Below are 23,936 nucleotides of genomic sequence, written 5' to 3' on the forward strand. Positions count from 1 at the left end.
CCCTGAGAAATGGAAATGAGGGCACCTGAGATAGTGGCAAAATTCAAGACCTGAATGTGCTCAGCTTAAGGGGTGGGACAGAGATGATATACTAAAAGAATCAGAATGTTAAGAGGACTAGCACTTAAAATGGAATCCAGAAGTGAGGATTTTGAATACTCACACTAGCTGAAAAGTGAGGAAAGGGCATAAATAAATACTGAGCCTATGGTTAACATGAAGAGGAAAAAAAGCATAAACAGTTAGAGCCATTGGTCTTACCTCAGTGCTATGCAAGGTTTTAAAGTATTGAAAGAAAAATAATAAAGACATTGAGAAAAATGAAAAATAAGATAAAACACAACATATTCTTTAAGAATTGATTATGCCATACTGATGAGGTACCTTTCTTTACCAGCTGATCTTGCTGAGGACAAAAGCAGCAGATCTAATCCATCTGGACTTCCATGAGTCACATCACGGAAAACAAGAGTTAATGTAGCAAAAGATGAGAATTAGTAGGAGAAAATAGAAGGTGGCTGTGGGACTAGCTAAAGAGACACAAAATTTGTAACCTAAAAAATGAGAGGGGATAAGATTGCTCATGTTGGGGTGGGGGCAGAGAGAGGACACCAGGGACAAAGGAGAGACATTTAAGGTAAAAACCAGTGCTGGCACAAGAGCAAAGTAGTACAAATTGCCCTAAATAAATTTACACTGAAAAATTAAAAGGTTTAGAAACATCAGAGGAGTGTGGTCTGGAACAGTTTTCCTGTGAGTATAATGGAATCAGTGTTTTAAGACAGAACTTTGCAAACAAATTTGATCTTGGTAAGTTAAGGCCTACAGGGTTGCTTCTGATAACAGGGACCTGGCCTTGATGACGCAGGAGATCCTTTCTAATCCTTTGTTTATAATTTGGAATAGAGGAGCTGGAATAATTGTGGATCAGTCTTCTAACTGATAATGCATGAGATTTTCATTTCTGATACCAAATCACGTTAAAGAATAAAGTTATTTGTTCCTTTATCAACTGTTAGTCTGAGGGAAGAAGCAAATGAGAGGTATAACCTTTTGTGAATTTAAGAATTTCTAAAAGTACAGATAATTTTCTAACTGTAGGCACTGAACAACCCTTTTTTGCATGTTGTTGTATCTAGCATTCTACATTGCTGGAGGAGTTTGTCGCAACAGTAAAAAATACTGATAGACTAGCAAAAATGTTTGCATCCTAATTACAATTTTTTTTTTTTTGTATAAACAGGATAGTGTATAATAGAAGTAGGCCTGGGGAGGAAATGAAGAAGTAAGTCCATCCCTGTGGGATGAACTATACCCAACAGTACTCCTGACAGATGTTTATATGTTAACCTGTTCTTAGAAATCTCCAAAGATGGAGCTCTGTGAAGTTCTCCAGCTATTGCAATGTTTCCGTTGCACTCACTGCTAGAACACTTCACTTGAGGTCTAACCACAAACCTTGTAGCAATTTAAGCCTGTATTTTTTTTCATAGTAATTGTCTCATATTTGAAGACTGTTATCTTATCTGGCCTCCCTCTTACCTCAAGAGGAAATAAATATTGTACAGGTGAGCATCTTCCTACAGAATCAATATGTTAGCGATTACAGTACATGGCAAACATCTCTATTAACGATGTTTCTGTCATTACTCCTGACAGGAACTTCTTGTTCACTTATGCTCTGTCTTTCCCATCAAAATAATAAGAAAGCATTATATTGTCGCTGCTGTTGTCGCTGCTGTTGTTTTCCCCAGCTTTATTTTCCAGGGGCAGCAGTATAACCAGTTCTTGCTTTGGCGCACGTGCAAACAGCTGCCCTGCATTATGCAATGGGATAAAACACACACCGTACTTAAGGGCTGCTTTGAATATCTATTGATCACATAGTCTTAAGTGGGATGTCTTTAAGGCGTGTGGCTCAGGTATAGCATGTTGCGTATTGACACAGAACTCTGCTCATAAAATTAACTTGATTAATAGGTGCTTGATTTAGAGATGGCCTGCAGAGCCAGCGCAGGCTGTAGCTGTGTGCCGCAAACTGCTTCCTGGTGCTTCCTGCAGACTCGTGTCCCTCCTGCTAGTTCTGCATGGGGTGTTACAGGCCAGATGGAGAGTTTCTGCCTGCACACAGGCTGATTTGACGTAGCATGCATTGCTGCTGGTATGACGCTCCGAACAATTTTGCCTAATACTACCTGGAGTTATGCCACAAGCACAGGACCTCACTACAGTCTACACTAGTTAGCTCCACAAGGTCAATTACCAAAACCTTTCAGATTTACATTTGAAATGCTTTTCTAGCTAGTACAGAAACAGGAATTAATGCTCACAGGCTCTGTGGAGTTTAAAACATTAATTATTTGTAATGAAAACACATTAATGAGGCCTCTTAAAGTACACAGCTGATTTGCTAAACAAGTTCTTTTTAACTGATGATCTCTTCCTTAAGTATAAAGATTAAATGTTGCATTGACTTAATGATTGACCAGGTAACTGGAATAGGACTTTAAGGTAACTCTGATAGCTACATTACAGCAACCCTAGAGCTGTGCTCAGTAAAAAGTTGTAAATGTATATTCGAACACCCTGATTATCTGATCTGCATATTTAAAAACAGGGTACTGGATTATTTCAAGAAGAGGTAAGATGATACTGCTACCACAACTGTCCTAAATTTCAATAGCTATTTGCAGCCTAATTTCAATGCCTAGAAATGATACCACACCACAGTACTGCTAAAAGTCCAGCATTTCCCAAGAAAATATCATACATATTTTTTCTTAAAAATTGCTACAAAACTATCAACTTTAACATGTTTCTCTATTATAAGATGCTTAGAGCAATTTTTAAGACTTGTTACAAATGAACATAAATAAAAATTTACATTTGTCCAAAGATATACACAAAAGAGTTTTAGTGAAACAACTGCAATACAAAACACATTACAAGAAACATGGGTGTACTGTCTACAAACAAACTGCTTGGTTGCAATGCATTGTGTTTTAATATGTGGGACGCTGTTATTTGATTGTGTCATCCATGGCAATGTGTCCCTTTATTTAAGCAGAAATTGTACATTATACAATTGTAATATAGTATATGTAATATATGATAATATACTATAAATATTTTATGTAATACGTAAAAACATTGTAATACAATTTCCCCCCCCCCCTTTTACAACATTTCTATTGATTCCATTCTAAAATGATACTGGGTACTGTTTTTCATCATTACATTGCTTCAGAGTGATTACCTATATATAAATTTTCCTATACAATTCATCATACCTCTAAAAGAAACAGAAAAACCTTGCAGTTATATTATCTAGTTTCATGGACATGTGGTCTGTGTCATTCCTTTTTTGAAGGTGCATTATCTAACCTGCAAATTACAAAGTACTAATTATCTGCATCACACTTCTGATACAGGTATGCTTTTGAGAAATGTAGTTGGGGATTAAGGTGGACAGAATCCTGATTCCAAATTAATGCTTTATATACTCTTAAACTAAAAGTTGAACAGAACAAATTACTGATTTATCACAGATAATCACAGATTTATCACAACTGATAAACCAAGTGTCTCATCTTGACTTAGATACTTAAAAATTCACCTTTGTTCTAATCTTGTGCAGCATGCTGTTACCTGTTCTTTATACAGGTACTTTGAATCTCAGCTGCAATAATCTAACATTGTGTCTTAGTTTTCCATCTTTTTTTTTTTTTTTTAACTTTCACTGTGATCTTGTTTTGTTTTTTTTCAGGATTAGGAAGATAAACTATAATGGAAATAATGACCAAAAACTAACTTTCTTTTCTGGGTCTTTCATGTGTGTTTTTTATTTCTTTCCTCTCTCATATAAACTGATGGGTAGAATCTAATTTAGATTAAGAAATACTGATTTTTAAATGAAAACTCATAAGAACGCTAACCATACTTGAATCATATTTACTACATTTATATTTATTGCCTTGGGGACGTACAGGTGTCTTTATAATTTAATATGTGTCATCTTTGTAGAACTTCATTCTCTGGAACAAAAGTTCATGCACAGTGCTGTAGCAATTATACATGTATTACTGCTACCATTCTTCATAGGGGTAGAAGAAATTGTTTTATTTAACAGCTAAAAATGGGAGACTCTAAAGAAATATGAATCCCTTTCTAGTTATTGCTTAGTAGTATATTTTTTTAACTTATCTCCTGTAAGTTATTGATTCTGTATATTGGTTATTGATGCACTGAATGCTTATAATGCCTATAATATTTATTTCCTTAAAATATAAGAATAAATATTTTAGTCTCCTTTTAAAGAATAGCGTGTGTTTTTAAAGATGCATAAGATTTCTGGGTAGAAACCTTATTCCTAAAATTAAAACTGAAACTCTCTAAACTAAAAACAAAGTCTGTTTATGCTGTTAGGAATCAGATATTTACAAGCAAGCTGACAAGTAGCTTATTATAACCAACAGTTACTGACAGGGGTTCGAATCTGCTGTCTCAGTAATGACGGTCTCAGTAAAATATGTGGTCAGTGAAAATAGTTTTAAACTGTAACAACTCAATGCAAGTGCGGGATTTCAGACGACTGTCAGATACTGCATTTTGGCAGCTAGGAAACTGAACTGGACGAGACCTCTGTGGTTCATTGAACATAGCTCCATGAAGCTGCAATATGTATTTTTATTCCATTTTGCAACTGGTTCTCATTCCCCATTACTGTTGGAAGACTATTTCAGAACTTCATTTCTGTGATTAGAAACTTGTTTTTAATTTTTACTGTAAATCCAGCCTATCATCTGATACCAGGATTGATTCTGACAAAGGTTAACTGAAATGGGTGGGAGTCTTGCTTGGAGAAGGGCTGATGATTAAGCTTAAAAATATGTAGTGCATTAGGAAACAGCTCCCAAACTGGAGACCTCAACCTGATAGGAGTTTTTACGGTCCTATTACTACAGCTATTTAAAAACACAGCACTGAATTCAGTGTTGGTATATCTGAACTGTGAGTCAGGCCTTCTCTCAGTGTTGGTATATCTGAACTGTGAGTCAGGCCTTCTCTTACCCTAGTTGGGTATATGGGGTTGGCTCCTATATGCAGGTCAGCACATCTTGACTTAGCTGGCCAGTTTGACTTAACCCTGACCTTACTGCTATTGCCAATAAATCAAGTTTTCCTTTCTCCCATAATTTTAATAATTAATGCACAGGTGAGTGCTGAGGCTTCTTTGCAACACTGTCGAGACAGAAAACCTGAGTGCAGTGCAACATAATTCCAGTTTGGCTCAGGTCTCCTGCCTGTCAGCAGGAGGAAACTGATGTGTACCTGGATCTCAGATGGGATTGCAATGTGCTCTGGCTTCCGCAGTGCTTATTTCTAGCTGAACTAGTCGCACAGTGGTTTACTAGAAGTGCTGTGCACAGATTTAAAATTGCTGCAACTTTCATCTGGTTAATGTATCCGTATACATCACTACAGAAACCAAAATGGGACTTCAGAAGTGTTAGTGAAAGGGGGAGTTTTGCAGAAAAGTCAACTTCTGACATTAGAGGTTGGAGGAGGAAGGGAATTTTTTGACCATCTCTGCTAATTAGACTTCCATACCAGATTACCAGAGAACATAAGCTCTCGGAGACATTTTTCCTCTAATCTATGATCTCATAAGGTTTACACAGTTCTTAATGTTTAATTTTTTTTTGTAGGGCATCAGGACCTTGAGCAGGTCTTCGCTGAGTAGTGGACTGTGCAAATAAGATACAAAAGAGGATCCTGACTTACAGAGCTCACAGTCCTAGTGAAATCAGGAATTTGGCAACAGCGGAGCCATGAAACCTGTCTTTTCTATAGAGCTGCGTATCAAGGTTGGGGTCCCCAATGGATTTTCTCATGTGTAGTAAGGGTGATTGAAGCTCTGTCTTCATTCTTTCCTTTCCTAAGGACACTGCTGTCTCTCTTCTCTCCCCAGTTTTTCTAAAACACTTCACAAGAATTACAAAGGTGCCTGAAGTTGTCCAATAGACTCAGAAGCTACAGCTGAGAATGACGGGTGAGCACACACACATGCGGGCTGTGTAGTCAGCAACCTTGTTGTCTTTGGAAAACTGGCTATAAAAAGGAGACTACCAAAGACAGGAGAAAAAACTAACTTGAAAACTAATGATTACACCTTGCCTTTTGAATGAAGAATTTTTCTTTTCAAAATGTAGGAAATGCAGAGCACCTGCATTGCCTGGTGATTCAGATATCACAGTTCTGACAGAAGTCACTCTAAAGGTAAAAGAAGCTATGCTATTGTGCAACAGAACAACACATTTTCTGTGGAAGGGAATTGGTAAAAGGATTGCCCATTGGTACAGCTCTGCTGTGATTGGGAACAGCCATAAGTTGTATCACCAGGTAGGCTTCTGTGACCACTGGTGTTTTAATATACCATAAGTCCGATCTGTTCTGAGCAGGGCCAGATAGCACTGCACTTAAAGCGCCAAAGGAGCTATATCTACACTAGAATTCATACTTTGCTGCACTGTTGTTAGCAACAGAAAGTTTTTGCTGGAAAAAATAAAATCAACATAGACACAGTCTAGTAGAATTGTATCCATTCTGTTTTTGCAAATGATGTAAGTTCTCTTTAAAGGCTAGACGTACAATACCAAATATTTAGAGAGGTTCTTAGCATTAAAAATAAATACACATCAGTTCACAATGCATACAAGAGAATTAGCTAGCTGGCTTTTATTGTATATATGCAATTATATGATTTATTTGTTGCGTAAATCATTTGAATGAGCAAATTCAGGTGCATGTGTGTAATGGATCTTGGTGTTTAAAAAGCTTGGGCTCATGTGTATCTGTCTCCTTCTCTAGGGAATGTAATGGTATCTCTGGAAGAGCCAGGCTGTTACTAAACAGTGGGAAAAGTTGCTTTTGAAGCTTGTGCTTAGAAGACTTTTTATTTCCTTTATATGTAGTTTAATTTGCTTTTAGGGATGCAAGGATGCAAAAAATGTTTTTCATCTAATTAAGAAAAATTAAGGTGCTTCTGTAAAAGACTAATTAGATATCTATCAAAAATAAATGTTTTGTTTAATGCCTGATTTCTTCTTTAAATATATAAATACCAGCTAGTGTTTTAAAGCTCCTGTAGCTGTGAATGGCTCTGCTGTCCCTCACTGCAAGCTACGTTTTTATTACTTCTTCCCAAGAAATTTATTTTGCTGACATGGGCCCCAATCCAGTAAAGTGTTAAAACATATGCTTATTTTTAAGCATGTGAACAAACCAGTAAAGGCAACAGAACTGTTCCTATGCCTAAATTTAAGCACAAATTTGTGTTTGGCCTAGCTGCAATTACAGTTTCTGAGTTAAGTTCTTGAGGATTGTGTGCCTTTTGCAGAATGGGCACCCTCCTAATGGAAAAATAGAGACTTTCATGTTTATTTTTAAGGTATTTAGTTATTTATCAGAAGATGTCATGAAGAAAATGTACCAACAAGGAAATATTAAAAATTTTGGGGGTATCAATGGGGATCATCAAATATGTTAGTTATGTGACTCCTAACACACTGAGCACAACCGTCCTCTCCTACCTCTAGGTGATATTGTAGTAGCTGAAAACAGCTGAGGTACTAGCTGATCATTTTCATGACTAACCAGCCATGTCAGGAATTTCTTCTGATACTCTAGAATGTAAAATACCTGATTTTCTGTATTGTTTTTTCTAGTTGTATTGTGTCTTTTAGCTAGAAGAACCTAAAAGAACTTCCTTAATTCTAATGAGCTGATGAATTAGAAGTTCAATATTTCTCCTTCTGAAATACAGCTCAAGTCGGAACTTGAAGGTCACACAGGTAGAACAGGCATTTGGTGATTTTGATGCAGTAACTAGTGGACAGCTGGTTACATAGCAGAATGTATTCCTGCAATTTCCACTTCTGCTGGCAATCTCCGACAGACCTAGGACAGAGTGGACCTGGAATCGGAGCTGCCTTCTCCTTACAAGGGCTTGCATGAGATCTAGGATGAAACAAAGCGGTACAGTGTGTATATAAGCTAACATGACTGATTCTGTTTTGTTACACTGGTGAGTTTTCCGCAGAAATGGAGAATCCAGTACCGCTCTTCATCAAAATTAACTGTTTCTAATATACATCAGTATTAGAAAGCTCTGCGTTGCCTTTTTTATATATATACTGGATGTCTTAAAGGCTTTGCCTCTTTCATTAATACAATGCAAGTTGTCAAGTACACCAGCTGAAGAGAAGAAAGAATGCAGGGAATCTGTATTAAGCTTTAATTTTACTTAATAGCAGGCACAGGATTTGTTCAGAGAGTTTTATTATTGGGTGAGGAGTTAAGGTAATTACAGCAGTGGGGCAGAAGGCCAGAAGATGATGGAGAAGTCTAATACCACAAACCACTTGGGTTTAGAGAGTACTGTGGGTTATTTTTTAAAATATACTAGCCACCTACCAGTGATCTCCTCCATATTTGGAGGAATTTAAACACAATATAATTATTGCACCTTGTGTGTTAACATTTATAATAAGATTAAGTATAGTACAGTTTGTACTCCTGCTGTTACATTTACAAAGTGTGTAAAGGAAAAAGATTTGGCTGAAGTCAATGAGAAGAGAAGAGGTTAAAATCAGTAGTTGGAAAATGAGAGAGCTGTAAGACATTCTGTGAGGGTTTTTACTATGAAAACACTCATGACTGATTTCAGTCTGGAACAGGAAAGTCATTTGTTTGGACTTCAAGGTAGGTTTCCTGTCTCAAATCAGCAAGTCATACCTGTCCAGAAAAACACTTAAGCCCATTCTTTGCCTCAGGTTTCAACACAGCATAAAATTTAAGCAAGTGGTGGAAAGGTATCCTGAATAAAGATGGACTTTTGCAAGAGTCTAGGTGTTTTGTTGCATCAAGACCTTAAAGATATGTAGTGACCATATACTGTATTCTATAAATCTTAAGAAAAAGGGAAATGTATTTTTATCATTAATTTTTACTAAATTTCTCACAAATCATAGGAAATAGTGGATTTGGGAAGAAACATAGCCAATATTTCTTCTGAAGTGTTTTGGAGCCTCAAATGATCTTGTCTTTCTGTATTTTATTTCAGTGAGTTATTAAAAAATGTTTTCATGAAAGAGGCTAAGGTAGCATAAAACAATACTGAATTTGTCCCACTAGTAAGTAGTGACTTAGCTGTATGTCTTGTGAACATATATGGCTTTACATTCATACATTTATTTTTTATTTATTCAGAGCACTGAAAGATCTGTAAATTGTTGATGCTATCAACAATTCACTTTTTCCAACTTAGTCAAAAGATTGATTTAGTAAGGCAGTCTGTCCCAGTATTAAAATCATTATTTAAAAAACTTCAGAATTGCTTTGGCTAGGCTAAGATATTTTTCTTTGAGTTTAAACATTCTTCCAAGGCATTTGTGATCAATATAAATGAAAGCTTTTTTTTAAAGCTGTTACTTGAGGGGAAAAAAAAATCCTACTGAGTCTCCAAAAATATATTATTTTGTTATGTCAGACTAATACATAGCCTGCAATAATGTTCCACTGTAACATAGCTCATTATGCTTTTAAAATTGAAATGCCAGAGTTGACTGTCTCTCTCAATGGATTTCCCTTATGGAAAGGCTTTATCCAAATCTTGCAAGGCTGCTGGAACTCAGGAACCACTAAGGCACCTCTTTATCATATCCTTATCTCAAATGTCATGTTTGCTCTCCACTCCTAAACGGATGAGCTGTTAGGAAGTAAAAAAGCTGTTATCTTGAAGAAAAGAAGGGAGCAACCTGGAAAACCAGGGGAGTCTCAACAGTGATAGTGTAGCTGTTGATTGTGTACTGTGGATTGAAAAGAAAAACATCAAGATACAGTAGTTTTTTTATAACTGCCAACAGGTAAAATCTGAACAATCAGAGTTCATTATAATTTCTGAATAGTTGAATCTCTGAACTGAAATTCATTCCTTTACCAAACAGTTTTAGTCTACTTGAATGATTATACTGATTTGTTATTTTAGGTAATTTATTTCATAAATTCTGAGCTCCTAGAATTGATGTTTCTGATTAGAAAAGAAAGTGTTTTGCTTTTGTTTTGTTTTTAAACCAGACTTAGAATTACACTGACATTTAAAACAGAAGGAAAAAAAAATAATTGAGAATATTGATGCTACAGTTTTCAACACAGTCCTCCAAATAAACGCGAATAGCTGGGCTATTCCTACACTGGAAATAAAAAGGGTTTTGTTTTGTTTTGTTTTAAGTATACATAGTACAAGCACTCAGGGAGGGTGGGGGAACAAGCTGTGAGAACTCTAACTTGAACAAAACCACCCTGTGTATAGATCACAGATTTGGCTTTACGCTGCCGTAGGGTTTGCTTTCAAATCCAGCAATACTCCTCATCAGTCTGGGCAAATTCCTGCACTATAGTACACAACTGATAACTTTTAGATAGAACAGAAAAAGTACAATGTGTGAGTTCTGTGAAATAAGATGAATTCCAATTTTTTTGGCATGTTATTAACATCATTTCTAATCCTTTTTATAGGAGAAGCTGTGGCTGCAACCTCAGACAGGGAGCTTTCAAGTACTGTCCTTTGGCCAGTGAATGCTACCTCTGTTCTGTCAGCCGGACGACTGACAGATCTTCTGTCTCAAAGAATGAAAAAGAAACTGCCAGGTGAATGGTCAAGTGAAAAACAGTGATTTTAAAGCTGTCAGTCCCACCTTTTTCCATTGTGAGAAACTAATTTTAAACTCAGTTTCGAAAATAATTAGGCCAGTTCTTGTGGACTGGTTTTTAACGGGGCTTGTTTTCTTACCTTTTCTAAAAAAAATTCTCAAGACATTAGAGCATCAGAAACGTCAGCACTAAACTGACAGAATCGACTGTGCTTTCCAGAAACAGTTTTTCTGTACAATATGTTTAAAATAATTCCCTGATCCAATTTATAATTTTACTCTCCAGCAGTGAAGAATATAAACAGTCTGATGAAGGTTTTAAAAACACGAACTCATACCTTGTATGGCCAAAAAAAAAGGGATATGCACCGGTAATATTTAAAATCTGCAGCAAAAGAAGGAAAGCTCTGAACCTACAGGACTGCTGAGCAGGCAGCTCCCTGCGCCTGACTGATGACTGAATTTGCATCATGCTAAGAGTTACACCCAGATTTTAATATTAGATATATCCTCCTACTTCTTGTTACAGATACATAGGAAACTAGTTATTTTCTGAATCTCAGTTAATGTACAGAACAAGTTTCTGAAACATATTGTTCTTTGACTTTGGAAAGGTGCTAAAAATGATTTCAAGTTATTTGTTATAGAGGAGAGAAGAGCAATTTTAGCTACAGGCCCAGACATAGATGCAGTGTGAATAAAAAGCCTGGGAAGAGGAGGAGAAGGACTGTGCAACTCAGTCATGGGATCTGCTGCTTAAGCACTGCAGTAAATATTGCTGATGGAGCAGTGAGAGACGGTCTTTCACTCTCACTGTGGTAAATCCCTGTTTTAGCAACTGTAGGAAAAAAGGGTCAAATATTTAACTTGGTATTAAACTTAACAAAATAAACTCAGTTTCTAGTGCACAAAACACTTATTTGAGTATACTGACATATCTGTTTGAAAGGTCAGGTATTGCTTAGCAAAGTTTGAAACTGTTGTGCAGGAAAAGTTGAACACCAATCTGCTTGAGCAGACAACTGGTTAGATCCATGAATTGCAAAAGAATAAGATGTGGTTAATGTATATGAACAACTACAGTGGGCCAGCCCAGGTACAGTTCTCTGCAGTCTGATTTTTCCATTGTGTCTTCTTTCCAGATGTTCCACTGCACATTTTTGTAACAGACTATACTCATTTCTGGCTGTTTTTTTGGAGTTAGTATTATACTTACAGATTTCAATAGATCCTCAGCCCTGTATAACCTTAAGACTGGGGATTGGCGTCATAAGAGAGATGCTCCAGTCCCTTAATCGTCTTAGTAGCTCTCTGCTGGACTCACTCCAGTAGCTCCATGTCTCTCTTGTATTGGGGAGCCCTGTACTGGGTTGGGGAAATGAACTTTTGGACACATACATTTCATGTATCATATTGCTGATGTTCAAAGGATCTGTAAACTTCTCTGCATAGTGTATGAAAATGATTAATTCCTACTGGAAGGTATATTTCACAACCATATTTCTATATTTTGAGAGCAAAACTCTGTCTTTTTTCCCATTTTTTTTTCCTCCAAATATAACATCTCACCACTAGACATGTTGGTGTTGTGCTCTCTCTCCCTTTCTGCTCCAAAGCTAGTCTCTGCAATTACTTACCCTGGCATTCTATCTTTATGACAATTTTAACTACATGCAGTTGAGAGAGGTTTTTTTTTTTTTTTTTTACATGTTAATACTTTCATTTGGAAAACACCTTTTTAATCATTTCTGAAAATATCCATTATTGTAAAGGCAAAGTCAACTTTCTTATAAATAACGAGACACTTAGGAGTTAAATTGTTTGTTACATAATTTAGGCTATCTAATGCATTTGTTAGTTCTTCCTTACTTTATTTATGTCATTTAATCTCACAGTTGTCAATAGACCAAGTTGACAGCTGATGTCTTGGGAAGAAACTATGGCCCTCTCTCATCACAGCATTGCAATGCATAGTGCAACTTCTAAGGTTTTAGGATGGCTATGGCCTTGTAGTTCGTTTCATATACTTGTAATGCCCTGGAAATCACTGGTGACTGTAGGAGTTACAAGGTGGAAAAAGAAACTTCTTCCTCTTTACTGATTTATTCACAGTACCGCTGTTGTATGCGAAAATCTGAAAGTCCCACCATTTCTCTTCCCCTGCCAGGTCCCTTTCTAGATTGCAGGATTTCAGATAGTTTCATTCTCCTACAGATGATAAAGATTATTTTTAAAGTATTTCAGTCTCTAGCTGTATGATACAGACTAGGATTAGCCAAGAATGAAAACATAGACTGTCCTTTGTTAGACAGCATGGGTCAGCATCTGCTAACTGTAGAGAGAATGCGGTAACCAAGAGATGTAGGGAGAAAACAAGTAAGGAGAGCGGGAAAGTGGTGTAATGCTTATTATGGGTTATTTGGGTGGTAACACCCCAAAACCCCCAACTGATTTACTGAATGATTTTACAAACTCATCTGAACACTGTTTTTTTTCATTCAAGGCAAAACTTACTGAATTGGGGAAATACAAAGACCTACTCGAATGTCCCACTGAAATCAAGGACATCAGTCTTCCTATCTGCGGAGGAATTTGACCCACATTTGAAGGGTCAGATTAGGCTGAGCTGTACCTCTGAGGGATGATGGAAATACTGTTCTCTGTACAAAGCTGAAAGTTCAGAGAAGGCACCAGTATTCCAGATTGAAAGCATCTGCCATTTCCCTCTCAGAATAATCATTTCAGGTCTACTTTTCTTTTTTTCTAAATTCAACTTTTCCTAGTCTCTTCCACCCCAGCAGGCAGATGCCACCCTTTTCGGTGGCTGCCTTTCTCCCCTCAGCTCATTTAAACGGGCATTTCGTCTCCCTCCAGCCTCCCCTCTCGCAGGCCGGCAGGGGGGGAGGCCCTCGGCGCTAGGGAGCCCCGGGGCAAGTGGGGAAGGAGCTGAAAAGGCGCCGGGGGCGAGAGAAGGTGGCGGAGGAGGGGGCAAGTCTCTGGCGCATCGCCCCCCTCCCCGCCCGGGCCGGGCCGGGGCTGCCCGGCCGCCTCGCAGTCCGCGGGAGGAGAAGAGGGGCGGGGCGGGGGTCGCTCTGCCCGGCCGCCCGCCCCCCTCGAGGCGGCCGTTACCGCACGCGTGTCGTGCGCGCGCCGCGGAGAGGGGAGCAGGGGGGAGGAGGCGGTCCGGCCCCTCCGCGCGGCAGGGCGGTGCCTCCCCCCGCGGCCCCCGCGCGCGGCGTGGAGGTGCGGCGCCTCCCCAGCGGCGGCGGACCCGCCCCCGCCCGCGCGCGGCCCCCCGCCCGCCGCCCATTGGCGCCCGCGCCGCCCCCTTCCCCCGCGCGCCGCATCCCGTTAGCACTCGGGGCAAGGTCTCGCGATGCTGGGCCGCCGCCGCGGCCGCCATATTGTGACACTATTTTGATTTGGAGCGCAGCGAGCGGGGGGAGGGGGGGCCGGGAGCGACGCGGAGCCGGAGCGGTTCCAGCTGAGGACGGGAGCGGCGCCCGCAGACACCCACCCACCCCAGCCTCCCCGCTTCGCCCGCCAGTGGCGGCGGCGGCAGCACGGACGCCCCCCCTTCCCTTCCTCCTCCTCCTCCTCCTCCCCCGGAGCGGAACGGCGGCGGCGGGAGGCTGCGGAGCGGGTCGGGTCGGCGGGGTCCCCCCTGCCGGGCGGAGGCGGCGCTGGTGGCGGCGGTAGTGGCGGCGGCGGAGGAGGAGGAGGAGGAGAAGGAGAAGAAGAAGACGGGTAAGGCTGACCTCGCCGAGGCGGGCCTGGTGGCACCTCCCCGGGCTGGTTTCCTGGCGGGGCTGGTCCCATCCCCGGAGGGCTGCAGGGAGAGGCGCGGGGGACTGGCCCGACCCGCAGGCCCGGGAGGGGCAGGGGGCCCGAGGCCGCTGGCCCGGCGGCTCCCGGAGCACCTCTCCTCGCGCCGGGCTCTGCCAGGGCGAGAGGAGGGGAGGCCTCTGCACGGCGGGGAGCAGCCCCCGGCGCCCCGCTCATCCCGGCGCGGTGGGGGTGGGAATCAGCCTCCGCGGCGGGGAGGGAAGGGGAAGCTGCCGCCCGGCGGGGTGTCCAGCGAGAGATGGAAACTTATTTTCCTTCACGAGGTGTCGAAGCTTTCCCCGAGGGGGGAGGGATCCGGGTGCGTCTGTCAGAGGGAGCGGAGCGCCCTGCTGACCTGCATCTCGGGGCAGCGTGCGCGGCTGCGCCCGCGGCGGGGGGCAGAAACGGGCTTCCCCGGCGCTGGGGGCAGAGGAAGCAGTTTGCCAGCGGGCCTGCCCTGCTGGGGGAGGGAGGGGGGTGGCCTGACGCCTAGCAGGTGACAGGTGTGAGTGTGTGGGGCGAGACTCCGCCATTTAAGGATGAGTAACGAAGTGTCAGAGGTGCGATTTTTGGTGTGTGGTGTCTTTGCGGGGTTTGGCTGGGTTTGATTCCATATATAGTATATTTGGGACGTTAGTTTCCATTATTCAAGTCAGTTTAATTGTTGAGTAGAAATTCTTGAAATGTTTCTGATAAGAGGGGTTTTGAAGAGAGCAGATGGATATAGTTTCACTTTTTTCTGTTTTGTCCCTCTGTAAGATTTGGGAATACTATGCAGAGGTGTCTAGTACTTCATCTCATTCATTGAAAGGCTCGTGTTAAAAATAAAAATGCTAAGTCCTGTTAAATATTGTAAGGCCTTCAGGGCAGGGACTATATGTTCTTTGTACTTCACCTAGTAGCACAGTGGGCTGTGGTTTATGCCCAAGACCTGTAGGTGTTTCCGTATTAGTGGTAGTAAGCACAAATGAAAAACAAAATTATAATTGAAAAACAAGCATGCATAGCAAGGATTAGGTTTCAGATGTGTTTTTTCATGCCTTGATTTTAGGGTATTTGACAGACTGAATAAAACTGAAGTTTTAACCATAGAACAATGAGAATGGTGTTGTATATAATGCTTGGTAGTCTCACTTATGTAGATGCTTGAAAGGTATATATCAAATACAGAGTCATCCTATTAAACTGTTCAAATTGTTTTGTATCATAAGTTTAGACACTGTAAAATTGTGTTGCAGATGGACTACGGTAGCAGGCTTGCAACTCTATAGCAATAGCACTATATTCATGATTAGCTGTGATTTTCAGAAATCAGAAGTAGTTCTCAGTTTAGCTAATGATCTACCAGATAACCAGGCATTTGTATTTTATATGAATATATTTCAATTATTCTTTATCTGGATTATTGTAATTGGGTTTTGTCATACCTCAGAATTCAAATCTTGTGTCTCCTAATTCATCAGCGGAACTTCCCTCTTGCCAAGAGTATATACATGTCATCAGCTTCAGTAAGTTCTGCCCTTTTATTTAAATGAAAATTTCAGTCACTTGTGGCTGTTAATGTTATTCATATAGTAAATTTACGGAGGCCCATCCCCATAAGGCTCATCCCCATAAGTACTATCTTGAATGGTGTTGTAGCAGAATAAACACTGAGCTGATTTTCAATTAAAAAAAAAAAAATGAAAAGAACAGAGTCCTTTTTCTAGTGCAGCTTAACAGGAGATCCTGCAAGTGGCAAAAAAAAGAGAAGCTGTAGGAGGAGATACTCTTTAGAGTTTGGGTCATCCCAGTTTGATGACTGAGAGAGGTTTGATAAAGCATCCCTATCATTACATGTAGGGGTGGTGCCATGTTTTTGCTATACCACCCTTCCTTACACCAGCTTCCAAAGACTTTCTGAAATGTAAACTGTTTTCCTTTTCAACATTGAGAGAAGCCAGAGGGTCCATCTCTCTTCCCTCAAATCTGCTGATATAAAAATAGAATTCTTGAAAAGGAATGATTTTCCTATGATAGTATCCCAGTAGAAATTTCTTCTCTTTTCCAGCAGTGACAGGATGGAAGAAAGCAGTGATTTCCCCCCGCCCCCCAGCTGTGGCCTTGCCTTGGAGGCTGGGGTCCTGTGTTTTGTAACGGTCTTTGGCTTCATAGATAACTGTGTACCATACCAATGTATGCTTTTCAAGCCTCATAGAAGTATATCTGTCATCTGTTGAAGAGATTATTCTCAGCAAACTTTTTTTTTTTTTTGCTAGCTTTTGGCAAACTACTGTATGAGAGTAAGTACTTTGAAACATAAAACTAGACTGCTCTTCATCCAGTTGCAAGTTCCTCCCTCTTACCATGAACTCTGTTAGAAACATTGGAAGAAATAAGTTGGTTAGATATGACCTAAAGTTTATGAAATTACTGTAAATTTAGGACTTGAGGGATCAGGCTGATCTTTTCTGAACTATTGCAAGCAGAATGCTGAACGATGTTGCTGTTGGTGCTTTTACAGGAAATAGAACAAAAATTCCAGTGATTCAGAACTGGATTTTTTTAAAGCTGTACTCAAAACTCAAATATTTAAATGATTGAAATGAAAGGTAAACTTTTTCCATTAACGTATACAGTGATTCAAGGTTTTTTTGTTTTTTTCTTTTTAACTACATAGTAGTTATATCCACTGGATAAGTACACTTTCTATATCAAACAGAAAAAATGCTGGTGGATGCTCTAAGACTTCTTGAATCCTGCTTGACAAACTGTTTGGATCCCACATATTTAAATGCAACTGTGAGAGTGAGAAAGCCATCAGATTCACAATTGGATAAGATTTTTGATAAACTCTTAATTGCAATCGGAAGTTTCGGTGTAATGGTTGTTTCAGTTTGACCCTCTTGAGAATGCCTACCAAAAAAATGACTGTGATAATTTAATGCTGTTTGTGGCAGAAGTTTTTTTGCAGACCTATTTAATAACTATAACTCACAGTAAAATTAGGGACTTTTTTTCATTAACTGTAAACACCTGACCAGCAAGCTCATGCACAAAGGTATTCCAGACAGAATACAGATGTTTACTGAGTTTTTTCTAGCTGTATTATGCTGCCTTTGGATTTCAGTGTTCCTTAATCAGTAATAATCAGTTTATAGTCAACCAAGTGAAATTACTTGGCATAGTTAATGTTGTGTGATCTATGTTGTGCATATATGATATCTTGGTATTCCTGGAACTTTGTTTGTTGTTGAATGAAAGGCATCTCTAAAGATCTTGTTGCTGTTTGCATAGATGTAGTTAATTTTTTTAGTGTGTTTTAGGTATTTTTTGGTGGCAAGAAATTAGGCATAAGTTATGATAATGTGCTAAATAGTTTTGTCTATGTTAATAAAATTATAGTTGACCACAGAATTATATGAAAAAGATTTTCTTGATTAAAATCTGTATTATATTCTTAGGCAAATGCTATGTATAATCAATTTTATAGCAATATGGAAAATGTATAGCTCTTCTGTTCTGAGTGTAGATGAAGATCAAATTTCACTGTCTTTAAGGATGAGTGGCTTAAAACTTATCCAAATCTTGGTTATACCATGAGTGGAATTTAATTTTTCCTTTATTTAAAAATCAGTGTTTCAGAATGGATGTAAAACTTGTACTCTTATTAGTGTTTAGAAGAGCATTAACTCAGAAACATCTAACTGCAGTAGGAAGAAAAAGCTATCTCTACTGGTTGCATGTAGTAGATTCTAAAACATTTTAAAGAAACCCTGCATGTGTATTAGCCATTATATTGTTACACTTTCTAGAATTTACCCCCCAAAAAAGAACAAAACTATTATATATGCTCAATTGTTTTACAGTTTTTTAGGTTAGTATTTGAATGTTTATCCAAGTACCTTAAGCTTATTCCAGAATTAATGAAATCTGGTGTTACATGTATGCTGACTGGTTGGTCTGCTTGCGCTGCCAATGGAGAAAGCAGAGTTCCACCTGCTTTTCCCCTCATTAAAGGCACTAATTTGAGTCTCTTTTGTCTACCCAGCTGCTAGCTTTCACAAAACTTGTAGAAGCATTTTTATCTTTGAGATTTTTACACCTCCTTTAAAATGTTTGGTAATGGTCAATGTATTCAAATAGTTACTAAAAGGATAAATAGAACATGTTAGTATTTCTTTAAGAAACTTTACATAATTAGACAGAAAAGAATTTCTTGTGACTTTAGAGTTCCAAATCAACTGTTCTCATGTGGGTAAGATATTGGGATGCATCTATTTTTCATGTCATTTTTTAAGAGATATAGAGTTGCCTTTGAAGAGATTAGATTTCAGTTTTGTCCAGGCATTTTTGGGTACTTACTCCAGAGTTCTCAGTTTTTACAGATCCTTTTACACTGTCTTTTAACTTACCACAAAGCAGATCAGAAGCAATAAAAAGGCTAGTGGAGAAGCATAGGGATGCTGAGGGTGATATAAAACTTAACAGATTACTGTTTTTGAGGATTTTTTTTAACATTTAAATGTTGTTCCAGACTGTTCTCTGGCAGCTTGCATTATGTATAGTCATATTTAATTTGCTTTTCTAAAGACACAAATCTTGAGTGATTATGGTTTCTTCAGTCCTATATCTTAGTAAATTTTGAGCTCATCAGCTAATTTCAGCAAGGGGGAAATTAGCCAAGGGGAAAGGTCTCAAAGACTTTGTTTAATAGTATTTAACAAGCTTTTTTAAAATAGATGGCTTCATTGAATAAAAAGATCTCTTTAGCAAAAAGTTTGGATAAACTTAGAAGTTACCTGCATTTTGGCCTGCCAGTTGGCCAGCAAACATTTCTCCACTGTGTAAGAACTAGATACGATGCATGCTACTCTTTTTCAGTCAGAAGTTAGAGGACATGAGAGGTTAAGTATATTGTGGCTAGTGCTTGGAAAAGAGGGGTAAGATAATAGGCATTTGGGATAGAGGTGGAATATGATTACTTCGAACATAGGGCCATGACTGAAATGGAATGCAAATCTATGGGAAATAGAGCTTTATTAGTTCTGCTATTTATAGGACAATTCCTTTAAGAAAATAGTTAGCAGCAGCTGCCAGTTCTGGTTTGCTAAACAGAAATGGTGTTACAATAGGTTCTTGAGAAGATGAAGATCACACAAGAACCCCAAAGTGAGATACATAAGGTAGCTAAGCAGGCTGCTGGGCTGCTAGGATCATGTTGTAACAGTGCCTAATTTCAAATACAGTGGTAGAAACTCTGAGGGTGAGGCTATTGGTAGGTGGTACAGAGCCTCTTCTGCTGTGCCTGCATGTGTTTGTATGGTTCTGTGAATACGTATATATGTGTGAGTGTGTGTATTTCGCTGGATCTTGAAATAAGTATTTATATGGTATGCCTCTATCTTGCAGATAATGCTAGGATAAAAGGATGAGAACTCCCTGGCAGACATGTGAAATATGCTGCAGTAAACAGAATTGAAGTTTTGCTGTTAGAAGTGTATCTTCTTTGTTTAGTGGGCTAGAAGGTGCTTTGTTGTGATCAGGTATTCTTATAGATGACTTGTACAAAGATCAAGCATTAAGTTTAAGGAATAATTCTTAGGAAAATCTTTGGAGGCTTTTAAAATGCATTTTCAATGGAAATTGCTTTGTAAGGGTGGTTTTTTTTAAGGCAACTCATTTGTTGATGCATCTATTTGTTTATCAGTTTGTTTTATCAGTGTATTTTCATAATGTTTACTGTTTCAGCAGTTTAACTGAAAAGAAATAAAATAGGCTTCACATTATTGTTATGTGATTCACATTGTGTGTTTCACATTGTCTTATGAAGCTGCTTCAGTTAAAATTTTAGTGCCTCATTTTTGCCATTTTCTAAAAGTATTGCTCTGGTCTTTGGTAAATGGAGATAAGATCTTTTTTGTCTCACACTGTATATTTTAAGCTGTTTTGCCTGAAAAATTGCCAATACCAAATTATTAATTTTTATTTATGTTTTGGTATTGGCTAGAGAACTTGACTTGGATTAGGCCCTGTTCTACAAGGCACTGTGTAAATATTTATTAAATAAGTCAGTCCCAGAAGGGTGTGCAGTCCCATGAATAATAAAATATGTTTTCCAAGATACATGTATTGGACTAGACAAAGATATTAAGCAGACCAAGTATTTGTGTTATCTTTCATATATTATGCTTGTTAGTTCTTCAGTCACCTTGAACTGTGCCTATCTTAATTAAAATTGTCTGCTTACTGCAGTATTGTCTTTAATAGCTGTAATTCAGCCCTTTTGACACATGACTTGTATGAATCATTCAGACTAATCTTAAAAGAATTATGAAATTACATGAATTAAAACCTCACCAGCCTGTGTTCATTGGTAGTCAGTTAGGACAGAGGTGAGTCAAGAAGTTAGTTAGGACAGAGGTAAGTCAAGAAAAGGGGTCAGGAGACCTGCATGGATGGACAAGGAGCTCCTGGCAAAACTCAAACAGAAGAAGGAAGTGTACATAAGGTGGAAGCAGGGACAGGCCACTTGGGATAAATGTAGGGGTGTCATCCGAGTATGCAGGGATGGAACTAGGAAGGCCAGGACCATTTGGAGTTTAATGTGGCAAGGGATGTCAAGGACAGCAAGAAGGGCTTCTTGAAATGAATCAGTAGCAAAAGGAAGAATAGAGAGAATGTGGGCCCACTGCTGAATGTGGCAGGGGGCCTGTGGTGAAGGATACAGAGAAGGCAGAGATACTAAATGCCTTCTTTGCTTCAATCTTTACTGCTAAGACCAGCCCTCAGGAATCCCAGACCCTGGAGACCAGGGAGAATCTGGAGAAAGGAAGACTTTTCCTTGGTGGAGGAAGATCAGATTAGAGATCATTTAGGCAAACTTGATATCCACAAGTCCATGGGCCCTGATGGGATGCACCCGTGAGTGCCAAGGGAGCTGGTGGACATCCTTGCAAGGCCACTCTTCATCATCTTGGAAAGATCATGGAGATCAGGAGAGGTGCCTGAGGACTGGAAGAAAGCCAGTGTCACTGCAGGCTTCAGAAGGGGCAAGAAGGAGGACCCAGGGAACTACAGGCCAGTCAGCCTCACCTGCATCCCTGGAAAGATGATGGAGCAGCTCATCCTGGAGGCAGTCTCTAAGCAAGTGAAAGATAAGAAGGTGATCAGGAATAGTCAGCATGGCTTCACCAAGGGGAAATCATGCTTAACCAATCTGATAGCCTTCTGTGATGGGATGGCTGGCCGGGTAGATGAGGGTGTAGCAGTGGATGTTGTCTACCTTGACTTCGGTAAGGCTTTTGACACTGTCTCCCATAACATCCTCACAGGCAAGCTCAGAAAGTGTAGGCTAGATGAGTAGACAGTGAGGTGGATTGAGAACTGGCTGAATGGCAGAGCTCAGAGTTGTGATCAGTGGCACAAAGTCTGTTTGGAGGCCTGTAGCTAGCGGTGCACCCCAAGGGTCAATGCTGGGTCTGATACTGTTCAACTTCTTCATCAATGACCTGGATGAAGGGACAGAGTGCACCCTCAGCAAGTTTGCAGATGATACGAAACTGGGAGGAGTGGCAGATACCCCAGAGGGCTGTGCTGCCATTCAGAGAGACCTGGACAGGCTGGAGAGGTGGGCGGAGAGGAACCTCATGAAGTTCAACAAAGGCAAGTGCAGGGTCCTGCACCTGGGGAGGAATAACCCCCTGCACCAGTACAGCCTGGGGGTTGACCTGCTGGAAAGCAGCTCTGCGGAGGAGGACCTGGGAGTCCTGGTGGGCAGGAATTTGACCTTGAGCCAGCAATGTGCCCTTGTGGCCAAGAAGGCCAATGGTATCCTGGGGTGCATCAGGAAGAGTGTTGCCAGCAGGTCGAGGGAGGTGATCCTCCCCCTCTACTCAGCCCTGGTGAGGCCACACCTGGAGTGCTGGGTCTAGTGCTGGGTTCCCCGAAACAAGAGAGACGGATCTACTGGAGCGAGTCCAGCGAAGGGCTGCAAAGATGATTAAGGACCTGGAGCCTCTCATGAGAAAAGGCTGAGAGAGCTGGGCCTGTTTAGCCTGGAGAAGAGAAGACTGAGGGGGGAATCTTATCGATCTGTATAAGTATCTGAAGGGAGGGTGTAGAGAGGATGGGGCCAGACTCTTTTCAGTGGTGCCCAGCGATAGGATGAGAGGCAATGGGCACAGACTGAAACACAGGAAATTCTGTCTGAATGTGAGGAAAAACTTCTTTACTGAGAGGGTTGCTGAGCACTGGCTCAGGTTGCCCAAAGAGGTTGTGGAGTCTCCGTCCTTGGAGATACTCAGAAGCTGTCTGGACGTGATCCTGGGCAATGTGCTGCAGGTGACCCTGCTTGAGCAGGCGGCTTGGACTAGATCATCTCTGGAGGTCCCTTCCAACTTCAACCATTCTGTGTTTCTTTAATTCAATCAAAGTTGGCAAGTCTGTTAAGATCTATGATAGTAGCTCATATCTGTGATTTGACAATCAGAACTTCAGTTGGAATGAGACCTTTTTTGTAAAATGAATTGAATACAATTTAAAAAAATCTTACTGCTAGCAATTTTTAAGCAATATAACCTACATTCTTATGTCCAAGTTAGGCCTGTAATGCATACATTCACGTTAAAGAATTAATTCCTGCTCTTCTGGAAAAAAGTACATTTCCCAGGCCTAAGGAAGTGCAATACTTCTAGGGTTCCTCTTCCACAGTATCTGATGAAGGAGAATAAAATAAGTTGTAAACAGCAGAAGAGAACTGTCACCTGGATTGGGGAAACTTCTGTTCTCTCCAGCCTCTTGTTTCTAGCAGGTGATGTGTCAAGCAGCAAGGTTCAGAGAAAATACCCATTATTTGTTGGGTTTTTTTTTTTCCCCCCACATGGGGCTGAAAACCCCTGTGGTTTCCAGGCTGAAAGGAAGACATCAGTTCTCCTAGTAGTGCTTTCAAACACGCACCTCAGAGGAAAAAAATATCGATATAATAATCTGATATCCTCTTTACTGTGATGATCTAGGTCTTGTCAAAGCTGTGAACAGCTGCCAACGTGGTTGTATTGGTTTCGGAAGCATGAAAGATTCATCCTTCCTCTAAGTAGTTGTATGTCTTCAAAGGCTGCTAGTGTAGATGCAGTTATACATACAAAATGGTGGTTTTTTGGAAGACTTTCCTTCACTGGGGTGAGTAGTATTTATTGGTACAAAATATGCCTTTGCTGCCACAAAAGGAGTGCTTTGCCTCTTTTATCAGCATTTCCATATAAATAGAATACTCCTAGTGTACACATAATGAAGTGGCTTTGAGATAGTGACTTTAAAGGAAAAAAAGGAAGAATGCAAGTGTGGATGGGAGAAAAATGTATTTGTATTTTCATATAGATAAATAATCTTTTGAAATTTGAAAAGGGGTGTAGTTATATC

At 40.1% G+C, this 23,936-nt stretch overlaps 2 protein-coding genes and 1 long non-coding RNA gene across 3 annotated transcripts in view; all 3 read left to right on the forward strand.

Annotated features, from left to right (window-relative positions):
- Positions 1-12,306, forward strand: part of UST (uronyl 2-sulfotransferase) — a 251,518-nt gene extending 239,212 nt beyond the window's left edge. Inside the window, exon 9 of the mRNA XM_067293545.1 lies at positions 10,579-12,306. Coding sequence (XP_067149646.1) covers positions 10,579-10,714 — 136 coding nt within the window. The 3' untranslated portion in view covers positions 10,715-12,306. The remainder of the gene's footprint in view (positions 1-10,578) is intronic.
- On the forward strand, positions 5,791-6,346 carry LOC106486819 (uncharacterized). Its single transcript, XR_001292960.2, has 3 exons — positions 5,791-5,867; positions 5,972-6,052; positions 6,213-6,346. It is a non-coding gene; the product is annotated as an uncharacterized lncRNA (long non-coding RNA).
- Positions 12,307-14,170: 1,864 nt separating the features above from the next.
- TAB2 (TGF-beta activated kinase 1 (MAP3K7) binding protein 2) overlaps positions 14,171-23,936 on the forward strand; it is a 69,139-nt gene continuing 59,373 nt past the window's right edge. Inside the window, exon 1 of the mRNA XM_067293546.1 lies at positions 14,171-14,459. The gene's annotated coding sequence lies outside the window, so the exon portion shown is untranslated. The remainder of the gene's footprint in view (positions 14,460-23,936) is intronic.

Source organism: Apteryx mantelli, chromosome 3, assembly GCF_036417845.1.
Source record: "Apteryx mantelli isolate bAptMan1 chromosome 3, bAptMan1.hap1, whole genome shotgun sequence".
Classification (NCBI taxonomy): domain Eukaryota; kingdom Metazoa; phylum Chordata; class Aves; order Apterygiformes; family Apterygidae; genus Apteryx; species Apteryx mantelli.